The sequence below is a fragment of the Polypterus senegalus genome, chromosome 16 (genome assembly GCF_016835505.1).
Source record: "Polypterus senegalus isolate Bchr_013 chromosome 16, ASM1683550v1, whole genome shotgun sequence".
In the NCBI taxonomy this organism is placed as follows: domain Eukaryota; kingdom Metazoa; phylum Chordata; class Cladistia; order Polypteriformes; family Polypteridae; genus Polypterus; species Polypterus senegalus.
Genome location: NC_053169.1, coordinates 5123224 through 5146917, shown reverse-complemented (window position 1 = coordinate 5146917; position 23694 = coordinate 5123224). Strand labels below are relative to the sequence as shown.

Here is a 23694-nt window from a genome sequence, read left to right as displayed (position 1 = left end):
AGATAATCTGACCTAACGGAAGCATGTAGATTGAGAAGAGCAGCGGACCCAGGATAGAGCCTTGTGGAACACCATATCGGATATCATGTGTCTTTGAAGTATAATTACCACAACTCACAAAGAATTTTCTCCCTGCCAGGTAGGATTCAAACCAATTTAAGACACTGCCAGAGAGGCCCACCCATTGACTAAGGCGATTTCTAAGAATGTTGTGATCAATGGTGTCAAATGCAGCACTCAGATCTAAGAGGATGAGAACAGATAAATGGCCTCTGTCTGCATTGACCCGCAAGTCATTTACTACTTTAACGAGTGCAGTTTCTGTGCTGTGATTTGTTCTAAAAATAAAAATAAACCAATCAAATGAATCAATTCACTCAAACTGGTAGTTTGAAAAAAAAATCCGATCAATAAAGTGGGTTGAGATGCGCATCACTATGAGGTGCGCCTGACATTCATCTTTCTTTTTTTCTTCTTCTTTTAGCTTTAGCGAGCCACCTGTTATGTCCGGTTCGTTGGAGGTGAACATTAAGCTAAGACAAGCAAAAAGACTTTTTGAAGACCAGCTTGTTGGACCAGAGTCCATTGCAAATATCGGAGGTGAGAATGACCAGAGACGCTTCTCCACTTTGGATTTTTTTCATTTTAAATTTTAGATAGATATTATTTGCACACTTTATCAACTTTTTTCCTGGCCATTTTTATTTTAAGCCCAGTATAATTTTGTAGACAGAGGGATTCCCACTTTAGCAAGAGAGTTCAAAACATTCCAGGCTGACAGATGACAGGTTTTGGTCTCTGTTAGTAGACTAGAAAGCGGGATGACATCGGAGTAGTTGCTCCAATATTACACAGTTCTTCTGGTTGGGCTAAGGTCAGTCTCACTGGGACAAACGTACATTCAGTGGACAGATTATTAGGAACGCCTGCTTATGTGTGCAGCCGATCATGTGGCAGCAACACAATGCATAATGTCATGCAGTTACAGTCAGGAGCTTCAGTTTATGTTCACATCAAACCCCAGAATTGGGGGGAAGATGTGATCGCAGTGATTTTGACTGTGGCACAAGTGTTGGTGCTAGACAGGCTGGTGTAAATGTTTCTGTAATGACTGATACTAGCCAGCAAAAAACATACGAACCGTCAGAGATTTGTTGTGATTTATCTGCAAAGGAGGAAAGGGTGAACATTAGAACAATCTGGACAAGAACAGGCCATTCAGCCCAACAAAGCTCGCCAGTCCTATTCACTTATTTCTTCCAAAAAAAACCTCAAGTCGAGTTTTGAAAGTCCCTAAAGTCTTACTGTCTGCCACACTACTTATTCGCTTATTCCAAGTGTCTGTTGTTCTTTGTGTAAAGAAAAACTTCCTAATGTTTGTGCGAAATTTCTCATTAAGTTTCCAACTGTGTCCCCCTGCGTGTTCTTGATGAACTCATTTTAAAGTCACCGTCTCGATCCACTGGACAAATTCACTTCATAATTTTAAACACTTCAGTCAGGTCTCTTAATTTTCTTTTGCTTTAAACTGTAAAGGCTCAACTCTTTTAATCTTTCCTTATAACTCATCCCGTGTAGCCCTGAATCAGCCTAGTGGCTCTTCTCTGGACCTTCTCTTGTGCTGTTATGTCCTTTTTGTAACCTGGAGACCCAAACTGCACGCAGGACTCCAGATGAGGCCTCACCAGTGTGTTATAAAGCCTGAGCGTCACCTCCTGTGACTTGTACTCCACACATCAAGGCGCTATATAACCTGACATTCTTTTAGCCTTCTTAATGGCTTCTGAACACTGCCTGGAAGTTGATAGCTTAGGGTCCACTACGACTCCTAAATCCTTCTCATCAGGTGGACTCTCGATTTTCTGACCGCCCATTGTGTATTCAAACCTCACATTTTTACTTCCTATGTGTAATTCTTTACATTTACTGACATTAAATTTCATCTGCCACAAATCTGCTCAAGCCTGTCTGCTGTCCAAGTCCCACTGTGATGATATAACGGATTCCAAATTATTTGCTAATCCACCTATGTTGGTATCATCTGCAAACTTCACCAGCTTGTTACTTATATTCCTATCTAAATGATTTATATCTGCAGTGCAAGTATGATGCTGACTTCTGGGATAAGCAGGCCGGCATTACGTCCATGCAAAGGAGTCTCAAGGTTACGGTGTCTGGGGAGAAGACATAAAACAAAATGAAAATAACTGTTACACAAATAAAATGATGCAGCACATAAACTAAACTCCCAAAATCAGGAGAAAAGAATATGAAAGAAAGCAAAATTAAGACAGAAGAAGAACTCTAGTCAGGTCCATCGTAAGAGGCTGATTACCAATGCAGATCCTTATTCACTAGCAGATGACTGTGCGTGAGAGAGCCGTTCAGTGCCCTGAGTGTAAAGACTATTAGGGCGTAGGGTGAGTTGCTTGTTGCTGATGGTTTGGGGCATGAGATTTTAGCTCAGATTTGAGTTGCTGAAGGGGAGGATTTACTTGCTTTTCTCTGCTTTTTCCAATGTTAGAACTGCGAACAGTATACATATTTAGTAGTCTTCCATTTTTTGTGGCTTAAGTTTTGTAGTTAATCAAGGGTGGTCTATAGAGACGCATGTTTAAAAATAAAGCTCTCTGGCTGTGCTTCTCTTTGCTCTGAAGAATGTCTTTCATGTGAGGTACAGAGCATCTTAAACTGTCCTTTAGCTCTTTTAACCTGACATTCATGTGGACGCACACAGCCCGTGCTCAAGATACTAAAACTGGGCCCCCTTGCTGTCACTCGTGTCTGTTACTCGTTACTGTTTATACCCAGTCTATAAAGCTGGGTGACTGGTTTAATAACCTGCATCTGAAATGTCAGTGTGTGTGTGTGTGTGTGTGTGTGTTTTTAAAGCCTGTGGCACAATACGTGATGACTGTAGCTGCTGGATCTCCTTGAGGATGTCGGGTAACACTTGCAGAAGTTGCAATGACTTGACTCAGAGACAGCAATTCAGCACAGTTTCAGACTTCCAAAGTGTTCCAAAGGCTGCTGCATTTTAGTAGCCAATTAGCTGACGGGCAGTGCTGGTGCCCGTATGAATGCTTAGCAGGTATGCTGAGTTCATTCCTAATCTCGTCGTCATCTTTGGATGTGTGTGTGTGTGTGTGTGTGAGAGATGATAAATACTGAGCACTCGCCTACAAGTACAATGCATATAATGCCACAGTGAGGAAAGATGGAGGTGTTTTGTGTTTTGGGCCTTGCAAACAGAACAACAACAACAACAACATTTATTTCTAGAGCACATTTTCATACAAACAGTAGCTCAAAGTGCTTTACATATTAAAGAATAGAAAAATGAAAGACACAATTATAAAATAAAATAAATCAACATTAATTAACATCGAATAAGAGTAAGGTTCAATGGCCAGGGGGGACAGAAAAAACAAAAAAACTCCAGACGGCTGGAGAAAAAATAAAAAAATAAAATCACAAAAAAATAAAAAACAGAACAGAGGCCTGTGTGTCAGATGTTGTATGTTGTGAAATAATCGGCCTTGACACACAAAAAGGTTTTGGGGCAGCTACCTGTCTACTTGAGCTTTGGCTGCTGTCACACACTTGTGAATGGGAGGCAGTTAATGGGCCTGAATAAGGATAATTCCACTCCAGTTTGGAGTGGGATGTCATCAATGTGCACTGACTTTCTCTCTCATGCAGACCATTCACGGGAAATCCCTCTGGGTTCCCTGTGCCCGTGATGACAACACTTCTGGTTCTGGCACCCAGGACGGTGTCACTTCTGGTCCCTGGTGGCCACAATGACGCCATTTCCAGTCCCGGCGGCCAGGATGATGTCACTTCTAGTCCTGGTGGCCAGGATGACGTCACTTCCGGTTCCAGCGCCTATGATGACGTCCCTTCGGATCATAGGGTTTAAAGCCGCCATCTTTACATCTCTGTCTTGGACTTTGTACCAAACACTACACATGACGATTGCCCATTTGAGGCCAGGGCATATTACACGGGTGGCTGGCCCAAAACCTTTGATGTCTCCTGTGTATTCTTGTCACACTGAAGAAGAGCAAAATAAGATGCACAGTTGTGTACAGATTGAGTCCAAAACAGAACTGGGAACTTGTCTGCTTAATGGACGGCCGTGACAAAGGAAAACAGAAGTGTTTTGACAAATTCATAACATGTTTATTGGGATAAAAAAATGTATAGAAATTTACAGAAATTACAATATAGCGGGTTGGAGATTGGAGAATGACTAACTGACTGACTAACATTATAGAAATACATACATAAAATTATTTTTACGAATTCATAACATATTTATTGGGATAAAAAAAAATATATATAGATCCCCCTACCCATTCTGGTGTTGGGCTCCGTGGGGGAGGTTTCAATGCGTCCGTTTAGTACCCACAACTGATTAACTGAGGGTAGTTGGCAGGGAGGGGCAGCACGGTGGCGCAGTGGTAGCGCTGCTGCCTCGCAGTTAGGAGACCCGGGTTCGCTTACCGGGTCCTCCCTGTGTGGAGTTTGCATGTTCTCCCCGTGTCTGCGTGGGTTTCCTCCGGGCACTCCGGTTTCCTCCCACAGTCCAAAGACATGCAGGTTAGGTGGACTGGTGATTCTAAATTGCCCCTAGTGTGTGCTTGGTGTGTGTGCCCTGTGGTGTGCTGGCGCCTTGCCCAGGGTTTGTTTCCTGCCTTGCGCCCTGGGCTGGCTGGGATTGGCTCCAGCCGATCCCAGTGACCCTGTAAGGATATAGTGGGTTGGATACTGGATGGATGGATAGTTGGCAGGTATTTAAGGTTGGTCAGGGGAAGTGACGTCATCAAGACAGGAACCGGAAGTGATGTTGTCGGACTAAGGCGGGATTTCCCCATGTTGAGTCTGCAGAGATAATAGAGAGAGGATTAATGCACTCTGTCACTCTCCCCTGGCCTGGCGTGGAATGACCTTCTTTCAGGCCTTTAGCTGCCTCCCATTCACACGTGTGTGACAACGTTTAAGAAATTAACAGTTGAGATTGTGGCTGAAGTCGCCGTACCTTTAAACCCTTCCCACAGGCATGGACTCCGTCAGGCAGCACATTATTGGCTGTCAGGTAAAGGGGTGAGCTCACAATACATTTAGAAACGTAAAAATATTCTGGAAAGTCATTAAACAGTCGTCTAATTTGACACCCCAAGCAATAATTAGTCATGTAATCTGACATTCTCCGGCGACAAAATCAGAAATCTCCGCCAGTCATCAAATCTGACACCCCGTTGTCTGTAATTTTACTTTGATTTTACTTCAAAGACATTTTTCTTTCATTAATGCTAGGAGTCATCGGAGCAAATGAAAATGTTCCTTAAAATAACCAGGGTGTACATAAATCTATTAACAATGCAGCAGTTAACCGGGTAGAAGGTAATACAGAAATCGGACCTTCTGCACTGAGCCTCACCGATTCTTCATTATCTTCGATTTCAGTTTTCTGGAACTCTGTGACTTTATTCTTTCCTTTCTGCTCTTTTGGTGGTGTCACGCCATCTGCTCTCGCTTTATTGTTTGCTTTTGGTGTTTTCAGAGCAATGCGTATTTAATTTAGCTTCCTCGGGGGATTCAAGTGGATGCTCTTCTCTAATTAACTCAAACGACTCTTCCAATTGCCAATTTAACGTTGGAGTTAATAAAGTGTGCTAACAAATTGCCAAGGCTCAGGGTTCTGTAATAAATAAAATCAGAAGAAACTGCTGAAGCGGCATGAAAGGGGCCTTCTGTCAGCAAGCTTTTTAGTGTTGTTCACATTTACGTTTATTTAGCGTTTGCTTTAATCCAACATGACTTTTACAGACACAAAGGAAACCTTCAAGAGCAAGAGTACAGACGGTGTATGTCAGTGAGGTCATTTATAACTCGAATCATGTTAAATATACAAGTGTTTATAGAACATCCACTACAGAAAATACTAGAATTGACATTAGAAGTGCAACAATACAATAACGTACAATACAGTTTATTTTTATAGAGCCCAAAATCACACAAGGAGTTCTGCCTTTTGACAGCCCCCCAGCCTTGACTCTCTAAGAAGACAAGGAAAAAAAAATGGAAGAAACCTCAGGAAAGGCGGTTCAAAGAGAGACCCCTTTGCAGGTAGGCTGGGCGTTCAGTGGGTGTGTTAATACAAAACAATACACAGAACAGAACACAAGTCATCCTCAATACAATATAATAGTGAAGTAGAAATGTTACAAATACAGAGCAGAATTCAACAGTAGATGATATCCTATAATAGGATTTGGAGTTGTTCAGAGTCCTGGAGACCTCGGCCATCAAGCTGCCTCCCCCTATTGGCTATTCAACAGCTGAGTCAGCGCTGGGCCAGCCAATCCGATGAAATCCAACAAACAGCTAATGATCAAAAACCACATTTACCCAGCAGTCCGTGTGAAACGTGCTAGGACGTTGAGTTCTACAAATCTGAAGATGTTTGTTTGTAGAGGAAATGGAATAAACCGTTCTAATCATGGGGTCAGGTTTGAGAAGCAGCCAGAGATCCCAAATGGATATGGGGAGGGAATAAACACATCACACAGATGGGCTGGGATTTGTTTATAAGGCAGTGCCATTTAGTACATGGCCACCCCTTTATGTCTTTAAATTATTTCATATTCATTGTAAAGACAGTCTGCACCTACAAAAGTAAGAATGCAATTATTGGGAAGACCTGCCCACATGAGGTGGTCACCCTCTTTCACTGTTTTGGAAAGTTTGCTGTGCCCTTAATGGTTTTATTTTTTGTTTGTAGATGTTCTCTATACTGGAACGGCCGATGGAAAGATCATAAAAATAGAAGGCAATAGCCTGCATATGGTGGCAACCCTAGGAAGACCTCCCTGTGGTAAGAGGAGACAGTTTCCTGAAGTTTGTTTAGTTTGATTTAAGGATTTTTAAAGCCCACAGCACTTGAAAAGATTTTGATTCCTTGCTCCTTCATTCCATTATGATTTGTTTTTTTAAGTCTCATATTGTTTAATTATTACTAGTGTGTGGTGACATAAACATTTATGAGTGTTATACATGTTTCACTTCACAAGTGGCCCATTTTTCCTTCTCCTGATGAAAGTCTCACTTTAAACTCCTTGAACACCAGAAAACAACACTCCAGCTTTTTTTTTCATGGAATTTCCAGGCAGTCCCATGTCGGCTGGGATGTAATCCTTCCTTTGTGTTCCGAGTCTGCCTTTGAGTTTTTTCCCCAATGACCCGTGCTGTGACAGTCAGGCTGCAGCTGCCATCGTGTCCTTAAGCCCAGAGCCATCATGATAGTCATGACCGGGATGAGTTAATCAAGTGAAGACACATACTGTAACAGGCAGGAATTGGTGTACCAACGGGTGTAGTCAGTCTTTTAAGTCCTTCAGCGTCTGCAGAGAGCCACATTGGGATGTCACATCTCATCCTTGAAGTACTCATGAAGCAGTTGGTCGCTCCAACTTCCACATCACTCAGCAGGAGTGACCTGACTCTTCTAGCACTGGCCTCACGCTCTTCTGGGTCCACCATCTTGAGCACCTGCCTTCATTCCATAACACTGCACTCTCTCTGCCCCAATTCTACCATCCCTTTCATTCTTGCACACTCGTTTTAACCTCTGGCTCCTTTCTCTGTATTCCTCTTGATATTTTTTCCCTCTCTGTTCTGCTCTGGCTCCCTTTATAATATAGTCGGGCACAGGTGCCTCCCGATTGTCATCCAGCAATCATGAATTAATGGCTGCATGTGCACCCTGCATCCTCAGAGCCCAAGCAGACCGTGTTTATTTGTTTAGGTCTGGGGTGAAGCGCAGTGTTAAATGTGTCTTATCTCAGTGCCCTCTGCTGGAGATCCAGGGTGCAGACTAACTTTATTCCAGTCCTCTCTGACTCGCACCATTTGATCCAGAGAAGTAGCAGTTTGACTCTGAAGTTGTCCTATATTGCTGGGCTTTACAATGTGTCACAGTAACGCTAGCCTACATTTCTGCTAATTTAACTGACAGTCTTATTCTGGTCACTACCCAGATCTGGTAATGTTAGGTGAGGATGTTGAGAGGCCATTAAATCTATATCATCTTCTGAAGACCTCCCATAGTCTGGTACAATGTCCTCAAAATAGCTGCCACACCGATACATTAGTCAGTCTTATGACCGTGGACAAGACTCATTCATTAGAGGCCTACAAGCAACCAGCCATTCTTTTGCCAAGAGACGACCATAATCCCATATTTGGAGGTGCTAATTGTCCTCTTGGCCTCATTGTATCCCTTCAGTGTGTATCAGAGATCATAGTCTCATAAGGCTGAGAGGATGACATCATGCACATATGGCAGAGATGTAACCCCCATATTCCTAAATTGGGTTCTCTCCAAGCGTTGGCTGCCTCTTTATTTCTAGGACAAGTGAGGAGATGAGGTGAGACACAAGCCTGGCAGAGTCCTGTGCCCAAATTGAACAGATTAGACTTAACACTAAGTGAGTAAACTCATATCTCGTCCCACAAATGAAGCAGCCAAGTGACATGCCAAATTGACCCCAGATTGCCATACTTTTGTAGAAAGAATGTTCAACTACTCTACGTGATCATGTGCTTTCTGAACTAGGAAAAATCTTAGCTAAACGGGACTGGCAAACTACCACAACCCTGAAAGTATTTGTGTAAGGGCTGAGAGTATGTCTACTGTTCAATGGCCAGGATGAAATGAACGTTGCTCCTCCTTGGTCTGAGGTTGTCTCTATTTGAGCACCCCGGCATACACTTTTTGTTAGAAGAAGGTTGAGGAGCGTGATCCTTGGGACCTGAAAAATCCAATTTTATCCTTTGTTTTAAAAACTCAAACCACCACCCCTGCCTGCCAGTGTTGAATAACCGCTAACAGAAGACACATGTTAACCGAAACTGCCCACATGTTGTCTAAACTTTTTTTGCATTTCTTTTTGGATCTCAACAACCCCTGTAGCCTCGCTTCTCTGGAGAATTTTAGTTACTTTAGCAACTTCAGATGAAGGAGTAGACTGAACTCCTCACTGATGGGCATATTCATGAGGGATTGGAATTCCTGAAATTGCTTCTTTCACCGTTAGAGGTTAATGTTTCCCTGCTAATGCTGAGCACAACCTTTGTGATGTCCTGCAACACCCCTTGGTCAAATGTGGTGTAAGAAAGGCACAAAATGAAGAAAAAGGATTAGGGTATCCAAGAAGAGCTTTAAGTAAGAGTAAAAATCTGAGTTATCTTAAAAGACTGAGTCCACAACTGAACTAAAAATAACCGACAATATGGCCGATTTATAGAGGGTAGGCAGGGGAGGGACGTGCTTTGAGAGTCCAAACCGGAAGTGAGATCAGAACTGAAGCCAGAAGTGCAGTCAGGTGGGATTTCCATCTGAAGGCAATCTGAAGGCAGAGGAAGCAGAAAAATTGTCAGTGTGCATTGCCAACCCCTGGTCCGGTACATTTACGTTAGCCCGTCGACTGCCTCCCATGTGTGACAATGGAAATAGCCCTGCTAATATATTATGGCTTGTTGACAGCTTCCCTCACTGCTGGTGTACGCCAATGTGGTGCTGGCATGTTAGAATTCCAGCGTTTAAGGCCACTGCCTAATATTGCTTGTCGTTTGCATTTTATGCCATCTTGAGATCACTGTTCTTCATGACAGGGAAGTTTTAGGACTCTGGATGAAACATGCAAAACCCCCAGTGTTGAGTCCAAATGGAAATCAGTCACTTGGTTGGTAATTTTTTTGCCATCAATTAAAATGTTCTTTCTTTCAAAAGGTTCTCGAGAGAATGAGCCAACCTGTGGACGACCTCTGGGTATTCGTGTAGGCCCAAATGGAACTCTGTTTGTAGCTGATGCTTACCTCGGCTTGTTTGAAGTTAACCCAGTTTCAGGTTTGTGCCTTTTTCTTGTTTAATTTAAATGCAACTCTGTTCTGGTTTGAGGGTTGTGGACGCGGCCCGGACACAGACAGGCGGACATGTTGTTCATCAAACCACCACACGTTTATTTACACAAATATATACAAATAAATGGTCACTCAGACCCAGTCCAAAGTAGTGCACAAACCCCAACACAGTCCTGGCCACTCAGGTGCCTTTCTTTGGGCCACCTCCACTCTCTTCTGCCTTGTCCTCCTTCCACCCGACTCTAGCCTTGAATGAATGGAGACGGCCCCTTTTAAACAGTCCCTGGATGAGCCCCAGGTGTTCCCGGCATTCCTCCTCTGGCCACGCCCCAGCATGGCGGAAGTGCTGGCTGTCCTCCCGGCAGCTCTCCGGGTGCCGTCCTAAATCTTCCCCCTAGCACTTCCTGGTGTGGCGGAAGTGCTGGGGTAACAGGTCCGCAAGGCATTGGGGCGCCTCCTGGCGGTGACCACAGGCCCCTACAGGGTGGAGCTTCCATGCCCTGTACCCGTGGCCCCCAGAACAACCAAGAAGGCGGCCCACACGTGATCCAGGGTGGGCTCTGACCCTCTTCCGGTCCCTCACGGCGTCCCGGCCGGGTCGTTGCCCCTGGCATCACTGACAGGGTACATGTGTGTATAATGTGAAAAGCACCTACAGTGGTGATCTTGTCTGTCTATCTGTCCACATGAAACAACTCCGCTCTAGTGGATTAGTTTTGTTGCAATTTGGCACACTTGTGCTTCAGGGAAATTTGCTGATCAAGTTCTGTTTCTGTTGACATATCTTGAATGCAGCAAACTGCACAAGGTTTTCAAAGTTCAAAACCTCCCATTAAAAAACTTTCAGACTTATCTGTCCTAAAACAGAGAAACTTTCTGTACAACTGTAATTATGGACTAGTGAAATACATGGACCTCTAGTCCTAAAATAAAAGGGGAGTGAAGCTGAATGCACCGAGCCCTGTGAGATTATCAATAGAGGCTGCCACTGATGCAATAGATAAGGAGCTGTTGATACCCCTTATGTCTCCTAAATAGACTTCTTTGTTTCAGTCCTTGTCAGAGGTGTCATGTCTTCTATTAGTTCTGGTAGTTCATACAGAGCAAGCTGAACAATTCCATTTTGGCAAAACATTCCTTTGTTATCGCTATGAAAAAAAAATCCTGCCCCACAGTGAGCCCAGCACTGATCAGACTTTCCACTGCGGTGCTCTTCAACCAAACACTGATGTAAAAGCAACATTTGCAAATTGGTGGAAGTTGCGAGTATGTGATGATCTCCTTGTTCGCCTGTATACATTTCTGTATTGTTGTTTGTGTCTGCCGTGTTGATGAGCCATAGCCGGCTCGTCAGTGGCTCAATATTAGGGCTTACCTCTGGCTCTGCCATGTGCCTCAGTGTCTTTTTGTCTTTATCGCTTCTCGCTCTTCATCACTGAAGCACCTCCTGTGTTTGGCTTGACACTCAGCAGATGTAACCACTGGAGTCCTTTTTGGTGTCATCACAATGTGTGTTTGTCATCATAACAATCACTTTGATGTGAGGACACGAGAACAAATTGGTTTGAGCAGGCAGTTGTTTGTCTTTACCTCATGTGTATTTTGTATCCTGCGCTTCACACTTGGCCAATAAAGCTATTGTTGTTTTCCTTCCTGCGAGTGGCCTAAGCAATGTGCATCATGCTCAGCAAATGTTGCTGCTGTTCTTTTCCTTTTTGTCATGTCACCCTCTTGAGCAGTTTGTCCTGCTCTGTTTCCCATTTCCAGCCAAATTATTCACATGTGCTACGATTTTGCTTGTTTAATTTCTAAACAGGAGAAGTAGACGTGCTGGTGTCTACACAGAATCCAGTGAAAGGCAGACCGCTGTCCTTTGTGAATGACCTTGATATTACACAGGATGGGAGGAAGATCTATTTTACAGATTCCAGCAGTAAATGGCAAAGGAGGGATTACGCTTATCTTGTCATGGAAGGCACTGACGATGGACGGTAAGGTGGAAGTCTTCTGGAGTTTTGCACAAAACACACCAAGTACCGGCATCTGCTGACAGTTCACTAACTTTCACGGTTTCTTTATTTTGTCACGTTTACACTAGAAAACGTGAAATCTGCCTTCTCAGTTGCATCCAATAACAGAAAGAAAGAAATCTTAATATATAACAGTCAATGTGTGTGTGTATGTATGTTCCATCATCACTTCCGAACGGCTGGAGCAATTTTGATGAAACTTGGTACACATTTCTCAATGGTCAATGGTCACATTTCTCAATGGAAATCAGCCCTAACCCACCCCCTGCTTGATCTTGCGATCTTGTATGCATATTATCATTCAGTTGACACTTGGAATGACCACCAGAGGGCGAACTGGAGGGTGACTGGCAGCATTGTTTATGTTTGAGCGCCACCAGTGCGTGCCCCTGTTGCTTTTGAAATTAAATTGGCTGTGTTGGCATCCCAACTATTTTTGAGAGTCATTCTGTGTTTGTGACTCAAACAGATGTGTGTGTATGTGTATATATATATATATATATAATATACTAGCAGAATACCCGTGCTTCGCAGCGGAGAAGTAGTGTGTTAAAGAAGATATTAAAAAGAAGAGGAAACATTTTAAAAATAACGTAACATGATTGACAATGTAATTGTTTTGTCATTGTCATGAATGTTGCTGGCATATATATATACAGTATATATATACATTGGAGAAGTAGTGATCAGTCAGTGAGGGCTTTGCCTTTTATTAGTATAGATATATAATATAATAATAATAATATATATATATCCATCCATCCATCCTCTTCCGCTTATCCGAGGTCGGGTCGCTGGGCAGCAGCTTAAGCAGAGAGGCCCAGACTTCCCTCTCCCCGCCACTTCTTCCAGCTCTTCCGGAGAATCCCAATGCTCCCAGGCCAGCCGGAGACATAGTCCCTCCAGCGTGTCCTGGGTCTTCCCCGGGCCTCCTCCCGTTGGACGTGCCCGAACACCTCACCAGGGAGGCGCCCAGGAGGCATCCTGATCAGATGCCCGAGCCACCTCATCTGACTCCTCTCGATGCGGAGGAGCAGCAGCTCTACTCTGAGCCCTCCCGGATGACTGAGCTTCTCACCCTATCTTTAAGGGAAAGCCCAGACACCCCTGGAGGAAACTCATTTCAGCCGCTTGTATTCGATCTCGCTCTTTCGTCACTACCCATAGCTCATGACCATAGGTGAGGGTAGGAGCGTAGATCGACTGGTAAATTGAGAGCTTTGCCTTACGGCTCAGCTCCTTTTCACCACGACAGACCGATGCAGAGCCCGCATCACTGCGGATGCCGCACCGATCCGCCTGTCGATCTCACGCCCATTCTTCCCTCACTCGTGAACAAGACCCCGAGATACTTGAACTCCTCCACTTGGGGCAGGATCTCCCCAACCCTGAGAGGGCACTCCACCCTTTTCCGCTGAGGACCATGCTCGGATTTGGAGGTGCTGATTCTCATCCCAGCCGCTTCACACTCAGCTGCTAACCGATCCAGAGAGAGCTGAAGATCACGGCCTGATGAAGCAAACAGGACAACATCATCTGCAAAAGCAGTGACCCAATCCTGAGTCCACCAAACCGACCCCTTCAACACCCTGGCTGCGCCTAGAAATTCTGTCCATAAAAGTTATGAACAGAATCGCGACAAAGGGCAGCCCTGGCGGAGTCCAACTCTCACTGGAAACGGGCTCGACTTACTGCCGCAATGCGGACCAAGCTCTGACACCGTTGTACAGAGACCAACAGCTCTTATCAGGGGTCCGTACCCCATACTCCCGAGCACCCCCACAGGATTCCCGAGGGACACGGTCAATGCCTTTCCAAGTCCACAAAACACATGTAGACCGGTCGGGCAAACTCCCATGCACCCTCCAGGACTCTGCTAAGGGTGAAGAGCTGGTCCACTGTTCAGCACCAGGACTAAAACCACACTGTTCCTCCTGAATCCGAGGTTCACTATCCGACGGACCCTCCTCTCCAGAACCCCGAATAGACTTTTCCAGGGAGGCTGAGGAGTGTGATCCCTCTATAGTTGGAACACACCCTCCGTCCCCTTTTAAAGAGGGGACCACCACCCCGGTCTGCCAATCCAGAGGCACTGTCCCGATGTCCATGCGATGTTGCAGAGACGTGTCAACCAAGACAGTCCTACAACATCCAGAGCCTTAAGGAACTCCGGGCGATCTCATCCACCCCCAGGGCCCTGCCACCAAGGAGTTTTTTGACCACCTCGGTGACTTCAGTCCCAGAGATGGGAGAGCCCACCTCAGAGTCCCCAGGCTCTGCTTCCTCATTGGAAGGCATGTTAGTGGGATTGAGGAGGTCTTCGAAGTACTCCTCCCACCACCCACAACGTCCCGAAGTCGAGGTCAGCAGCGCACCATCCCCACCATATACGGTGTTGACACTGCACTGCTTCCCTCCTGAGACGCCGGACGGTGGACCAGAATCTCCTCGGCCGTCCAAAGTCGCTCTCCATGGCCTCCAAACTCCTCCCATGCCCGAAGTTTTGCCTCAGCAACAACCGGCCCGCTCCGCTTGGCCTGCCGGTACCTATCAGCTGCCTCCAGAGACCCACAGGACAAAAAGTCCTATAGGACTCTTCTTCAGCTTGACGGCATCCCTCACCGCGGTGTCCACCAACGGGTTCGGGATTGCCGCCACGACAGGCACCACCACCTTGCGCCACAGCTCCGTCAGCCGCCTCAACAATAGAGGCACGGAACATGGCCCATTCGACTCATGTCCCCACCTCCCTCGGGACGGGTTGAAGTTCTGCCGGAGGTGGGAGTTGAAGCTACTTCTGACAGGGGACTCTGCCAGCCGCTCCCAGCAGACCCTCACAACACGCTTGGGCCTACCAGGTCTGACCGCATCTTCCCCACCATCGCCAACTCACCACCAGGTGGTGATCAGTTGACAGCTCCGCCTCTCTCTTCACCCGAAAGTGTCCAAGACATATGGCCGCAAGTCCACGACACACCACAAAGTCGATCATCACCTGAGGCCTAGGGTGTCCTGGTGCCAAGTGCACATATGAACACCCTTATGCTTGAACATGGTGTTCGTATGGACAATCCGTGACGAGCACAGAAGTCCAATAACAAAACACCGCCGGGTTCAGATCGGGGCCATTCCTCCCAATCACGCCTTCCAGGTCTCACTGTCATTGCCCACGGAGCATTGAAGTCTCCCAGCAAAACGAGGGAATCCCCAGAAGGTATGCCCTCTAGCAACCCTCCAGAGACTCCAAAAAGGGTGGATACTCCAAACTGCTGTTCGCGCATACGCACAAACAACAGTCAGGACCCTTCCCCACCCGGCGGAGGGAGGCCACCCTCTCGCCCACCGGGTAAACCCCAATGCACAGGCTCCAAGTCGGGGCAATAAGTATGCCCACACCTGCTCGGCCCTCTCACCGGGGCAACTCCAGAGTGGTAGAGAGTCCAGCCCTCTCAAGGAGATTGGTTCCAGAGTCCAAGCTGTGCGCCGAGGTGAGTCCACTATATCTAGCCGAACCTCTCACCTCGCGCACTAGCTCAGGCTCCTTCCCTTCAGAGAGGTGACATTCCCACGCCCCAAGAGCCAGTTTCTGTAGCCGAGGATCAGACCGCCAAGGTCCCCGCCTTCGGCCACCACCCAACTCACACTGCACCCAACCTCCTTGGCCCCTCCCATAGGTGGTGAGCCCATGGGGAGGAGGACCCACGCTACCTCTTCGGCTGTGCCCGCCGAGCCCCATGGGTGCAGGCCCGCCACCAGGCGCCGCCATCGAGCCCCACCTCCAGGCCTGGCTCCAGGGGGGCCCGTGACCAGCGTCCGGCAAGGGAAAACCGTCCAAGTTTTATTCTTCATTGGAGGTTTGTTGAACCGCTCTTTGTCTCATCCCTCACCTAGGACCAGTTTGCCTTGGTGGTTCTACCAGGCATAAAGCCCTGGACAATATAGCTCCTAGGATCATTGGGACACGCAATCCCCTCCACCACGATAAGGTGACGGCTCAAGGAGGAGTATATATATATATATATATATATATATATATATAAAGCAGACTGTAACAATCTTCTTGTGGTCTTGTATGTCTGTTATCATCCAGTTGACGCTCGGAATGTTTCTGCTGTGCTCCATAAAAGCAATCGACAGTTTTATCATGAAAAATCCATAGTGCTATTTGTTTATCGTTTAATAGTTGTTTTTGTTAACTATATCTTCATCTTGCATTATTCTTATTGTAACAATGTTGTAGTGTAAATAGAATTAATAAATAATATTAATTTAATTGACATTTTTTTACGTTGTCACAAATTCTGCACGTAAAAACTTACTACACCATAAAACAAAAATTAATCTGTCAAAAAACCTTAAAAAAGGCTTCACTTTTCCCATAGTTTTTACACTACTTTGAATGCATTCCGTGATTATATTTTGATTAAAATGGGCTGTTTATTATATTATATATAAGATAAGTAAGAAATTTAATTTGTATCTACCCTAAACATCCTATATTTATTTTGTGGATTCAGCGTCTCTCTTTGCGATTTTTGTTTATTCATTAATGAACTAAATGTCATTTGTTTCGCAGCATAATAGCTAACGTGTTGGTGTTACAATTTTTTCATAAAAAAGAAATACACATTTTTTTTTAATACATTCATAATAAAAAAAAAAACTAATTTCATTAACTTATCAAAATTGAAGGTAAAGTATAAAACAAATATATCCATGATATTTAACTTATAATATTTATTTATATAGGTAAAATATTTAACATTTAATTGATTGTAAAAGAATTTCATTGGAAGAGACTAATTGGAGATTCGGTCTTGTATGTCTGCTATCATCCACTTGACGCTTGGAACGTTTGCACAATCATTGATATTTGCTGGAATCGACTTGTTCCACACATGGACCACTTAATGTGGCGTGTTCAAGGGTATGAAGTCCTAAGAACCTTGAGATATTGGCTAAAGATGGAAAAACTTACAACATTGTATATAGCAAGGCACTTCAGTAAACAAAACAAGCACATTAGTGAGTCTTCATTGTTAATTTATTTTCATTTTTAAAGTTTAGTTTTTTTTTTATTATTATTTTCTCAAACAATTAAAAAAAAACAAAAAAAACTTTATTTTCCTCCTGGGCAACGCCGGGTATTTCAGGTAGTTAACAAATAAATAGAGGGAGACAAGGCAGGTTAAGGTAAGGCAGATTTACATAAAAATGTCTACAGGATGCATATCCAACTTTAATCATTTTCTCCGATATTCCTTATTAAAAAGTCGTATGGCACCAGGAAGAAAGGAATTTCTGGAGCGATTTGTGTGGCTTTTCAAAGCGACTGTCTTTCCTGATTTATGGAAGTTCTACATGTAATGGATTTCTGTCGTCAGTTAAGATGATTTCCAGTTTCTTTGGCGTTGTCCTCTGACAGACACACACATCACTTGCCAGATCATCTGCATCAGCCCAGGAACTTTAGCTGCATGCTTAGTAATCTGCTGGGGCATTTTACATTTTGGTTTGTCAGACCACTAAACCAGGCAATGAAGCTGAAAGTGATAACCGACTGAATCAAAAAGGACAACATGAGGTCCTTGTCTACTTTCTATAGTTTGAGTTTACATAGGATAAATGAACGCTGATTGCATTTAAGGAACATATATTTTTTTGTATTTGTATTCGAGTTAAGATTGTTATCAAGGTTAGTTCCTAAGTATTTATATTCAGTCACTATTTCTACTTCCTCCCTCTGCACAACAATGGGTGAACATCTAGATTTCTGTCTGTTAAAATCAAATGTCACTTCTTTTGGTCGTTTTTACATTCAGAGTGAGAGAGTTCTTATTCCAAACTTTCTTGTGCAGGAACATCATGCTTGTCATTTCCCTTTGATCTGTTTTTGTAAAAGGACAGCAGTTTAATTTACTTTGCCAGTCTTCCAAAATAAAGTGATTAGGATTTTGTTAAAAATGCAGTCTTCGCCCTTCACGGACCGTTTTCCGTCTGTTTGCCACCATTAGGAGATATTTGAAAGCATAATACTTGTTTCAATTGTGTTCATTTACTGAGTAAATGAGACAAAGCAAATCCAAACCTGAATGAAATGTACTTGTCCAATAAGTGAGGGAAAAGAGAGCCCCAGATGGCAACATGACATTGTCAGCTCTACACTCTGAAGAGCTTGAACTTTTGTTGCATCGAAACAGCTAAGAATTTAGGCGTCGTCTCCTTTTATTTTGGACTAACGAGCTTAGTTGTGCTAAATGGTCAGTTCTCATCAAAAGTGTTCCAGTGTTCTGAATGTGCGTATTTTGCTAGGTGTCCCCATGACAAACAAAACGTTCAGAGTAACAGAAATAGTTTTCTTTTCCTCCTTAATAGTGCGTCATTTGAATTCATACACCAGAAAATGCACAAGAAGCTTAAGAGTGCCAACAAAAGACAGACATGAAAAGGGACTCGATGCGGTGGGCCTGCCTCAAGAGACGCTGTTTTCATCAAGCCTAGGGATTTGTCCAATGGCTCACTTCATACATTTCCACTGACACTTCAGCTGCCTTTTCCCCTTCTGAGATCTGAATTTTTGCCTAACCTCATCCCTTTACATATACTGGCGTCCATAGACTGTACCCCAAAGTTATAGGAAGGGGGTAATCACTTAGATCGAAGGAATTTGATTATTAGAAAAGCTGGCATGTCTGAAATATGGCTTTACGTGTTGACACTCCAGCACCAAATTCTTTTCCTCTTACTAATATAACAGACACAATAAGAGATGGACAAATAGGGGCACCTATAGGGTGGTCCAGATCTAATTATGCAATTTTCATTACGCTATAACTTATCACATAGAAAATCACCTGAAAAGTCCCAAACCATTGAGAAGTGTGCAAACTGACGACATGAAGAATCATTTTCGCGCCAAACTGGAATCGTCCCTGCATAAATCAAAGTCATCCAGACAATCTGGATTTGCATAATTAGATCTGAACCACCCTGTAGATAGGAAGATGTTTTAGTTTTTCAAATGCAAATTTTACACTTTTCTGTGCCGCTAAGTTTGGGTAACAGGTTGTATTTTAGTATGGCATTTAGTATAGTGTTGCAGTAGTTAGCACTGCTGCCTCATGGATCTGAATAGGTTTGAATCCTGTACCTGATCACTGTCTGTGTGGAGCTTGGACCTTCTTTGCATGTCTCTGTGGGTTTCTCCAGGTACTCGTCCCAAACACACACATGTTTGTTTAACTGCCTGTCCTATGCTGTCTCAAGTGTAGTTAATGGAGTGAAGCCCCATTCAGGGTTTGCTCCTGCCTTGTGCCTGATGTTGCTGATATAGGCTGCAAACACCCTTCACATCAACTGGGATTAAGAAGGTTTGAAAATGTTATCTTGCAAGTATACAAATTAGTGTTTCTATATCTAGCACAATAACTTATTTACACCTTTTGAAATAAGTGGGGTGCCAGTCATCTAAGAGGAGTACTTATTCGAGCCGAAGTCAGTATTTCATCTGAATCAATCAGTAATGTGAAGCATGACAGAAAGAACTACAAACCAAGGACTCATAATTTATTCTTCAATTAAAACATTTGGAATTTTGTATTTTTAACATCTTGGGTAAGCAGCAGTAGTTGGCTACAGCTTCCTTTTAGCCAGTGGTTACAACAAAGTGCACTTCCTGCATTACACAAGCATTTGTTTCTAACCGTCTCAAGAAGAAGCAAAAGGAGAAAAAGATTTGAAGTCAATATTCTTTTGGTTAAAGGTATTCACTTTGCTAATGTTTGTGTTTCACAATCAAACAGAAAGTTGCTCAGTGATTTCCGTGTACTGGTCCTCCGTGGGGTGCAGCCCTTAATCTCGCACGGATGGAGATGTGGTCCTGAGTAATTAGCAATCATTCAGTATTGCAGCAGTTCACCCGCACCCAAGTGTGGTCACTCCATTGCTTTATTTAGTAAACTGCCAATTCGTTATGGGGGTGGAGGGAGTGTCACCATTTTATTTTGTGACCTCTAAGTCAAGTTTATTGTGCACAGTGCTATGCTTACTTGCATGTCATGTTACAACAGTTGACACAAGTACAATGCTAGCCAAAGACACATGCACACATTTTATATATATATACAGTGGTGTGAAAACTATTTGCCCCCTTCCTGATTTCTTATTCTTTTGCATGTTTGTCACACAAAATGTTTCTGATCATCAAACACATTTAACCATTAGTCAAATATAACACAAGTAAACACAAAATGCAGTTTTTAAATGATGGTTTTTATTATTTAGGGAGAAAAAACAATCCAAACCTACATGGCCCTGTGTGAAAAGTAATTGCCCCTGAACCTAATAACTGGTTGGGCCACCGTAGCAGCAATAACTGCAATCAAGCGCTTATGATAACTTGCAATGAGTCTTTTACAGCGCTCTGGAGGAATTCTGGCCCACTCATCTTTGCAGAATTGTTGTAATTCAACTTTATTTGAGGGTTTTCTAGCATGAAGCGCTTTTTAAGGTCATGCCATAGCATCTCAATTGGATTCAGGTCAGGACTTTGACTAGGCCACTCCAAAGTCTTCATTTTGTTTTTCTTCAGCCATTCAGAGGTGGATTTGCTGGTGTGTTTTGGGTCATTGTCCTGTTGCAGCACCCAAGATCGCTTCAGCTTGAGTTGACGAACAGATGGCCGGACATTCTCCTTCAGGATTTTTGGTAGACAGTAGAATTCATGGTTCCATTTATCACAGCAAGCCTTCCAGGTCCTGAAGCAGCAAAACAACCCCAGACCATCACACTACCACCACCATATTTTACTGTTGGTATGATGTTCTTTTTCTGAAATGCTGTGTTCCTTTTACGCCTGATGTAACGGGACATTTGCCTTCCAAAAAGATCAACTTTTGTCTCATCAGTCCACAAGGTATTTTCCCAAAAGTCTTGGAAATCATTGAGATGTTTCTTAGCAAAATTGAGACGAGCCCTAATGTTCTTTTGCTTAACAGTGGTTTGCGTCTTGGAAATCTGCCATGCAGGCCGTTTTGCCAAGTCTCTTTCTTATGGTGGAGTCGTGAACACTGACCTTAATTGAGGCAAGTGAGGCCTGCAGTTCTTTAGACGTTGTCCTGGGGTCTTTTGTGACCTCTCGGATGAGTCGCCTCTGCGCTCTTGGGGTAATTTTGGTCGGCCGCCACTCCTGGAAGGTTCACCACTGTTCCATGTTTTTGCCATTTGTGGATAATGGCTCTCACTGTGGTTCGCTGGAGTCCCAAAGCTTTAGAAATGGCTTTATAACCTTTACCAGACTGATAGATCTCAATGACTTCTGTTCTCATTTGTTCCTGAATTTCTTTGGATCTTGGCATGATGTCTAGCTTTTGAGGTGCTTTTGGTCTACTTCTCTGTGTCAGGCAGCTCCTATTGAAGTGATTTCTTGATTGAAACAGGTGTGGCAGTAATCAGGAAATTGAACTCAGGTGTGATACACCACAGTTAGGTTATTTTTTAACAAGGGGGCAATTACTTTTTCACACAGGGCCATGTAGGTTTGGATTTTTTCTCCCTAAATAATAAAAACCATCATTTAAAAACTGCATTTTGTGTTTACTTGTGTTATATTTGACTAATGGTTAAATGTGTTTGATGATCAGAAACATTTTGTGTGACAAACATGCAAAAGAATAAGAAATCAGGAAGGGGCAAATAGTTTTTCACACCACTGTATATATATATATATATATATATATATATATATATTGTGAACTTGGACCCGGACACACACAGACGGACATCTTAAATTCACCACACACTGTTTATTTACAATATTTACACAAATTAAATTCACGTGCACAAACCCCAGTGCCTCTTGCACCGATCCCCCAATTGTCCAGGCCACACAGTCCTTTGTGCCTTTCTCTCTTGACCGCCTCCTGTCCTCTCTCCAGCTCTGTCTACTTCCACCCGACATCCACTGCTGACTGGAGGGAGATGGCCCCTTAAATGGGAACCCGGATGGGCTCCAGCTGCTTCCCGGCAATCAGTCCTGGCAACACCCCATTGTGGCGGAAGTGCCGGCTGCGCACCCGGAAGCAATCTGGGTGTCCCCTGTCGTCTTCCCCCCAGCACTTCTGCCACTCCAGGGTTCCTCAGGCACCGGGGCGCCGCCTGGCGGTGGCCACTGGTCCCTACAGGGCTGGGCTTCCAAGCCCTTTACCCGAGGCCCCCCACATAACCAGGGTGGACGCCCCCTCGCGGTCTGGAGGAGGCACAAGCCCTCCCGGCCGGGGACCACAATATATATATATTTTGTGATGCAACTGGGCTATCAGCGAGCCCCAAACCTCAACACGAACACACACAGAATCCCGGGTTTAAATAAAGGGCGTGTTTATTACACAAAATACCTCCAAAAAGTAGCAAGCACCAGCAGAAAACACAAGTAACCTCTCTCCTCAATACTACTCCTCACAGTTTCTCTCCTCTCCTTTCCTTTCACCACCGAACTGCCCTCCTCCAGTTGAATGTTGCCTTCCTTTCCCCCAGCTCTGACTCATCTGGATAAGGGAATGCTGTCCCTTTTATTGAGGACCCTGGAGTAATTCCCGTTCCAGGGCCACTGCCCGATGGAAGCACTTCTGGGTCATACGGAAGTCCCATGAATTTTGGGAGCGCATCTTTCTGCAGCACCCCCTTGCGGCACTTATGGACTCCAACAGTACTGTGCTGCCAGACTACAACTCCCGGCATTCGCTGCTGGTTCCCGAATGGGCGCCTGTATGGAGCGCTGCTGCCATTTAATGCCTGGGGGGGAATTAAACATCTCTCTGAGACAGTCCTTCACTGTCCTCTTCTTTTCTTATGGCCAGGGAATGGTATTAAGCCCATTTATTTGGGGCTTCCCACCCGGATGAGGAACCATCAATTCTGGTTGGGATGTCTGTCCATCCATTAGGGCTACCTATTCCAAGTGCAGCCTCCTTCCTTCTCTTGGCTGGGATGCCTTTACATTCCCTTGGGACCTCCTGTGCAGGTAAGGGATCTTCCTGGTTCCTGGCAGGGATGCCTGTCATCCCATGTGCCACTTACAATAATATATTGTGAAGCCTAAGGGCGCATATAGCCGCCCTGACCTGACACACACAGATGGAGGAGGCACAAGAGCAAGCACACAACTTATTCACCCATTTCCCTCCTGTACAACACAGTTCACTAAGCACAGCACAACACAATACTGTTCTTCTCTTTCTTTTCTTCTCCTCCACTGTTCCTGGCAAGCTTCATCCCTCTCCTCCCGACTCTGGCTCGCCGAGTATTGCCAGCTGGCCCTTTTATAATGCACCCGGAAGTGCTGCAGGTGCTTGTTGGCGCATTTCCGGCAGGACTTCCAGGTGTGGTGGAGTAGCTGCTGAGAAAGGCACCCACAGATCCCAACAGGGCTGTATCAAACTCCAACTCCTATGGAACCCTGCTGGAGTCTGTGGCACCGCTGCAACCCAGCGGGGCTACCAGCTAGCACTCCAGGGGAGGTAATGGTCTGGCAACACTTCCTCCCCTGGTCCTTCCATCATGCAGCTGTCCTGGTCGGGGCCCCTCACTATATATATATATAGAAAAAGGTGGCACTGCTACTCCTTTAAACGTTACAGACAGATGCACAGGACACAGGGTAAAAGCAATGAGAAGTATTTTTATTCTATTCTTCTTCAAACAATACCCTCAAGCATCACAGCCACAGTAAATAAGC

General features: G+C 44.5%; 1 protein-coding gene across 2 annotated transcripts in view; it reads left to right on the top strand.

Moving 5' to 3' along the window:
* The window catches only part of LOC120516824 (adipocyte plasma membrane associated protein), a 71173-nt gene that overhangs the window by 17405 nt on the left and 30074 nt on the right, over positions 1-23694 (top strand). For both annotated transcript variants that reach the window (XM_039738776.1, XM_039738777.1), the window contains exons 3-6: positions 485-600; positions 6791-6883; positions 9800-9916; positions 11747-11921. In XM_039738776.1, coding sequence (XP_039594710.1) covers positions 485-600; positions 6791-6883; positions 9800-9916; positions 11747-11921 — 501 coding nt within the window. The remainder of the gene's footprint in view (positions 1-484; positions 601-6790; positions 6884-9799; positions 9917-11746; positions 11922-23694) is intronic.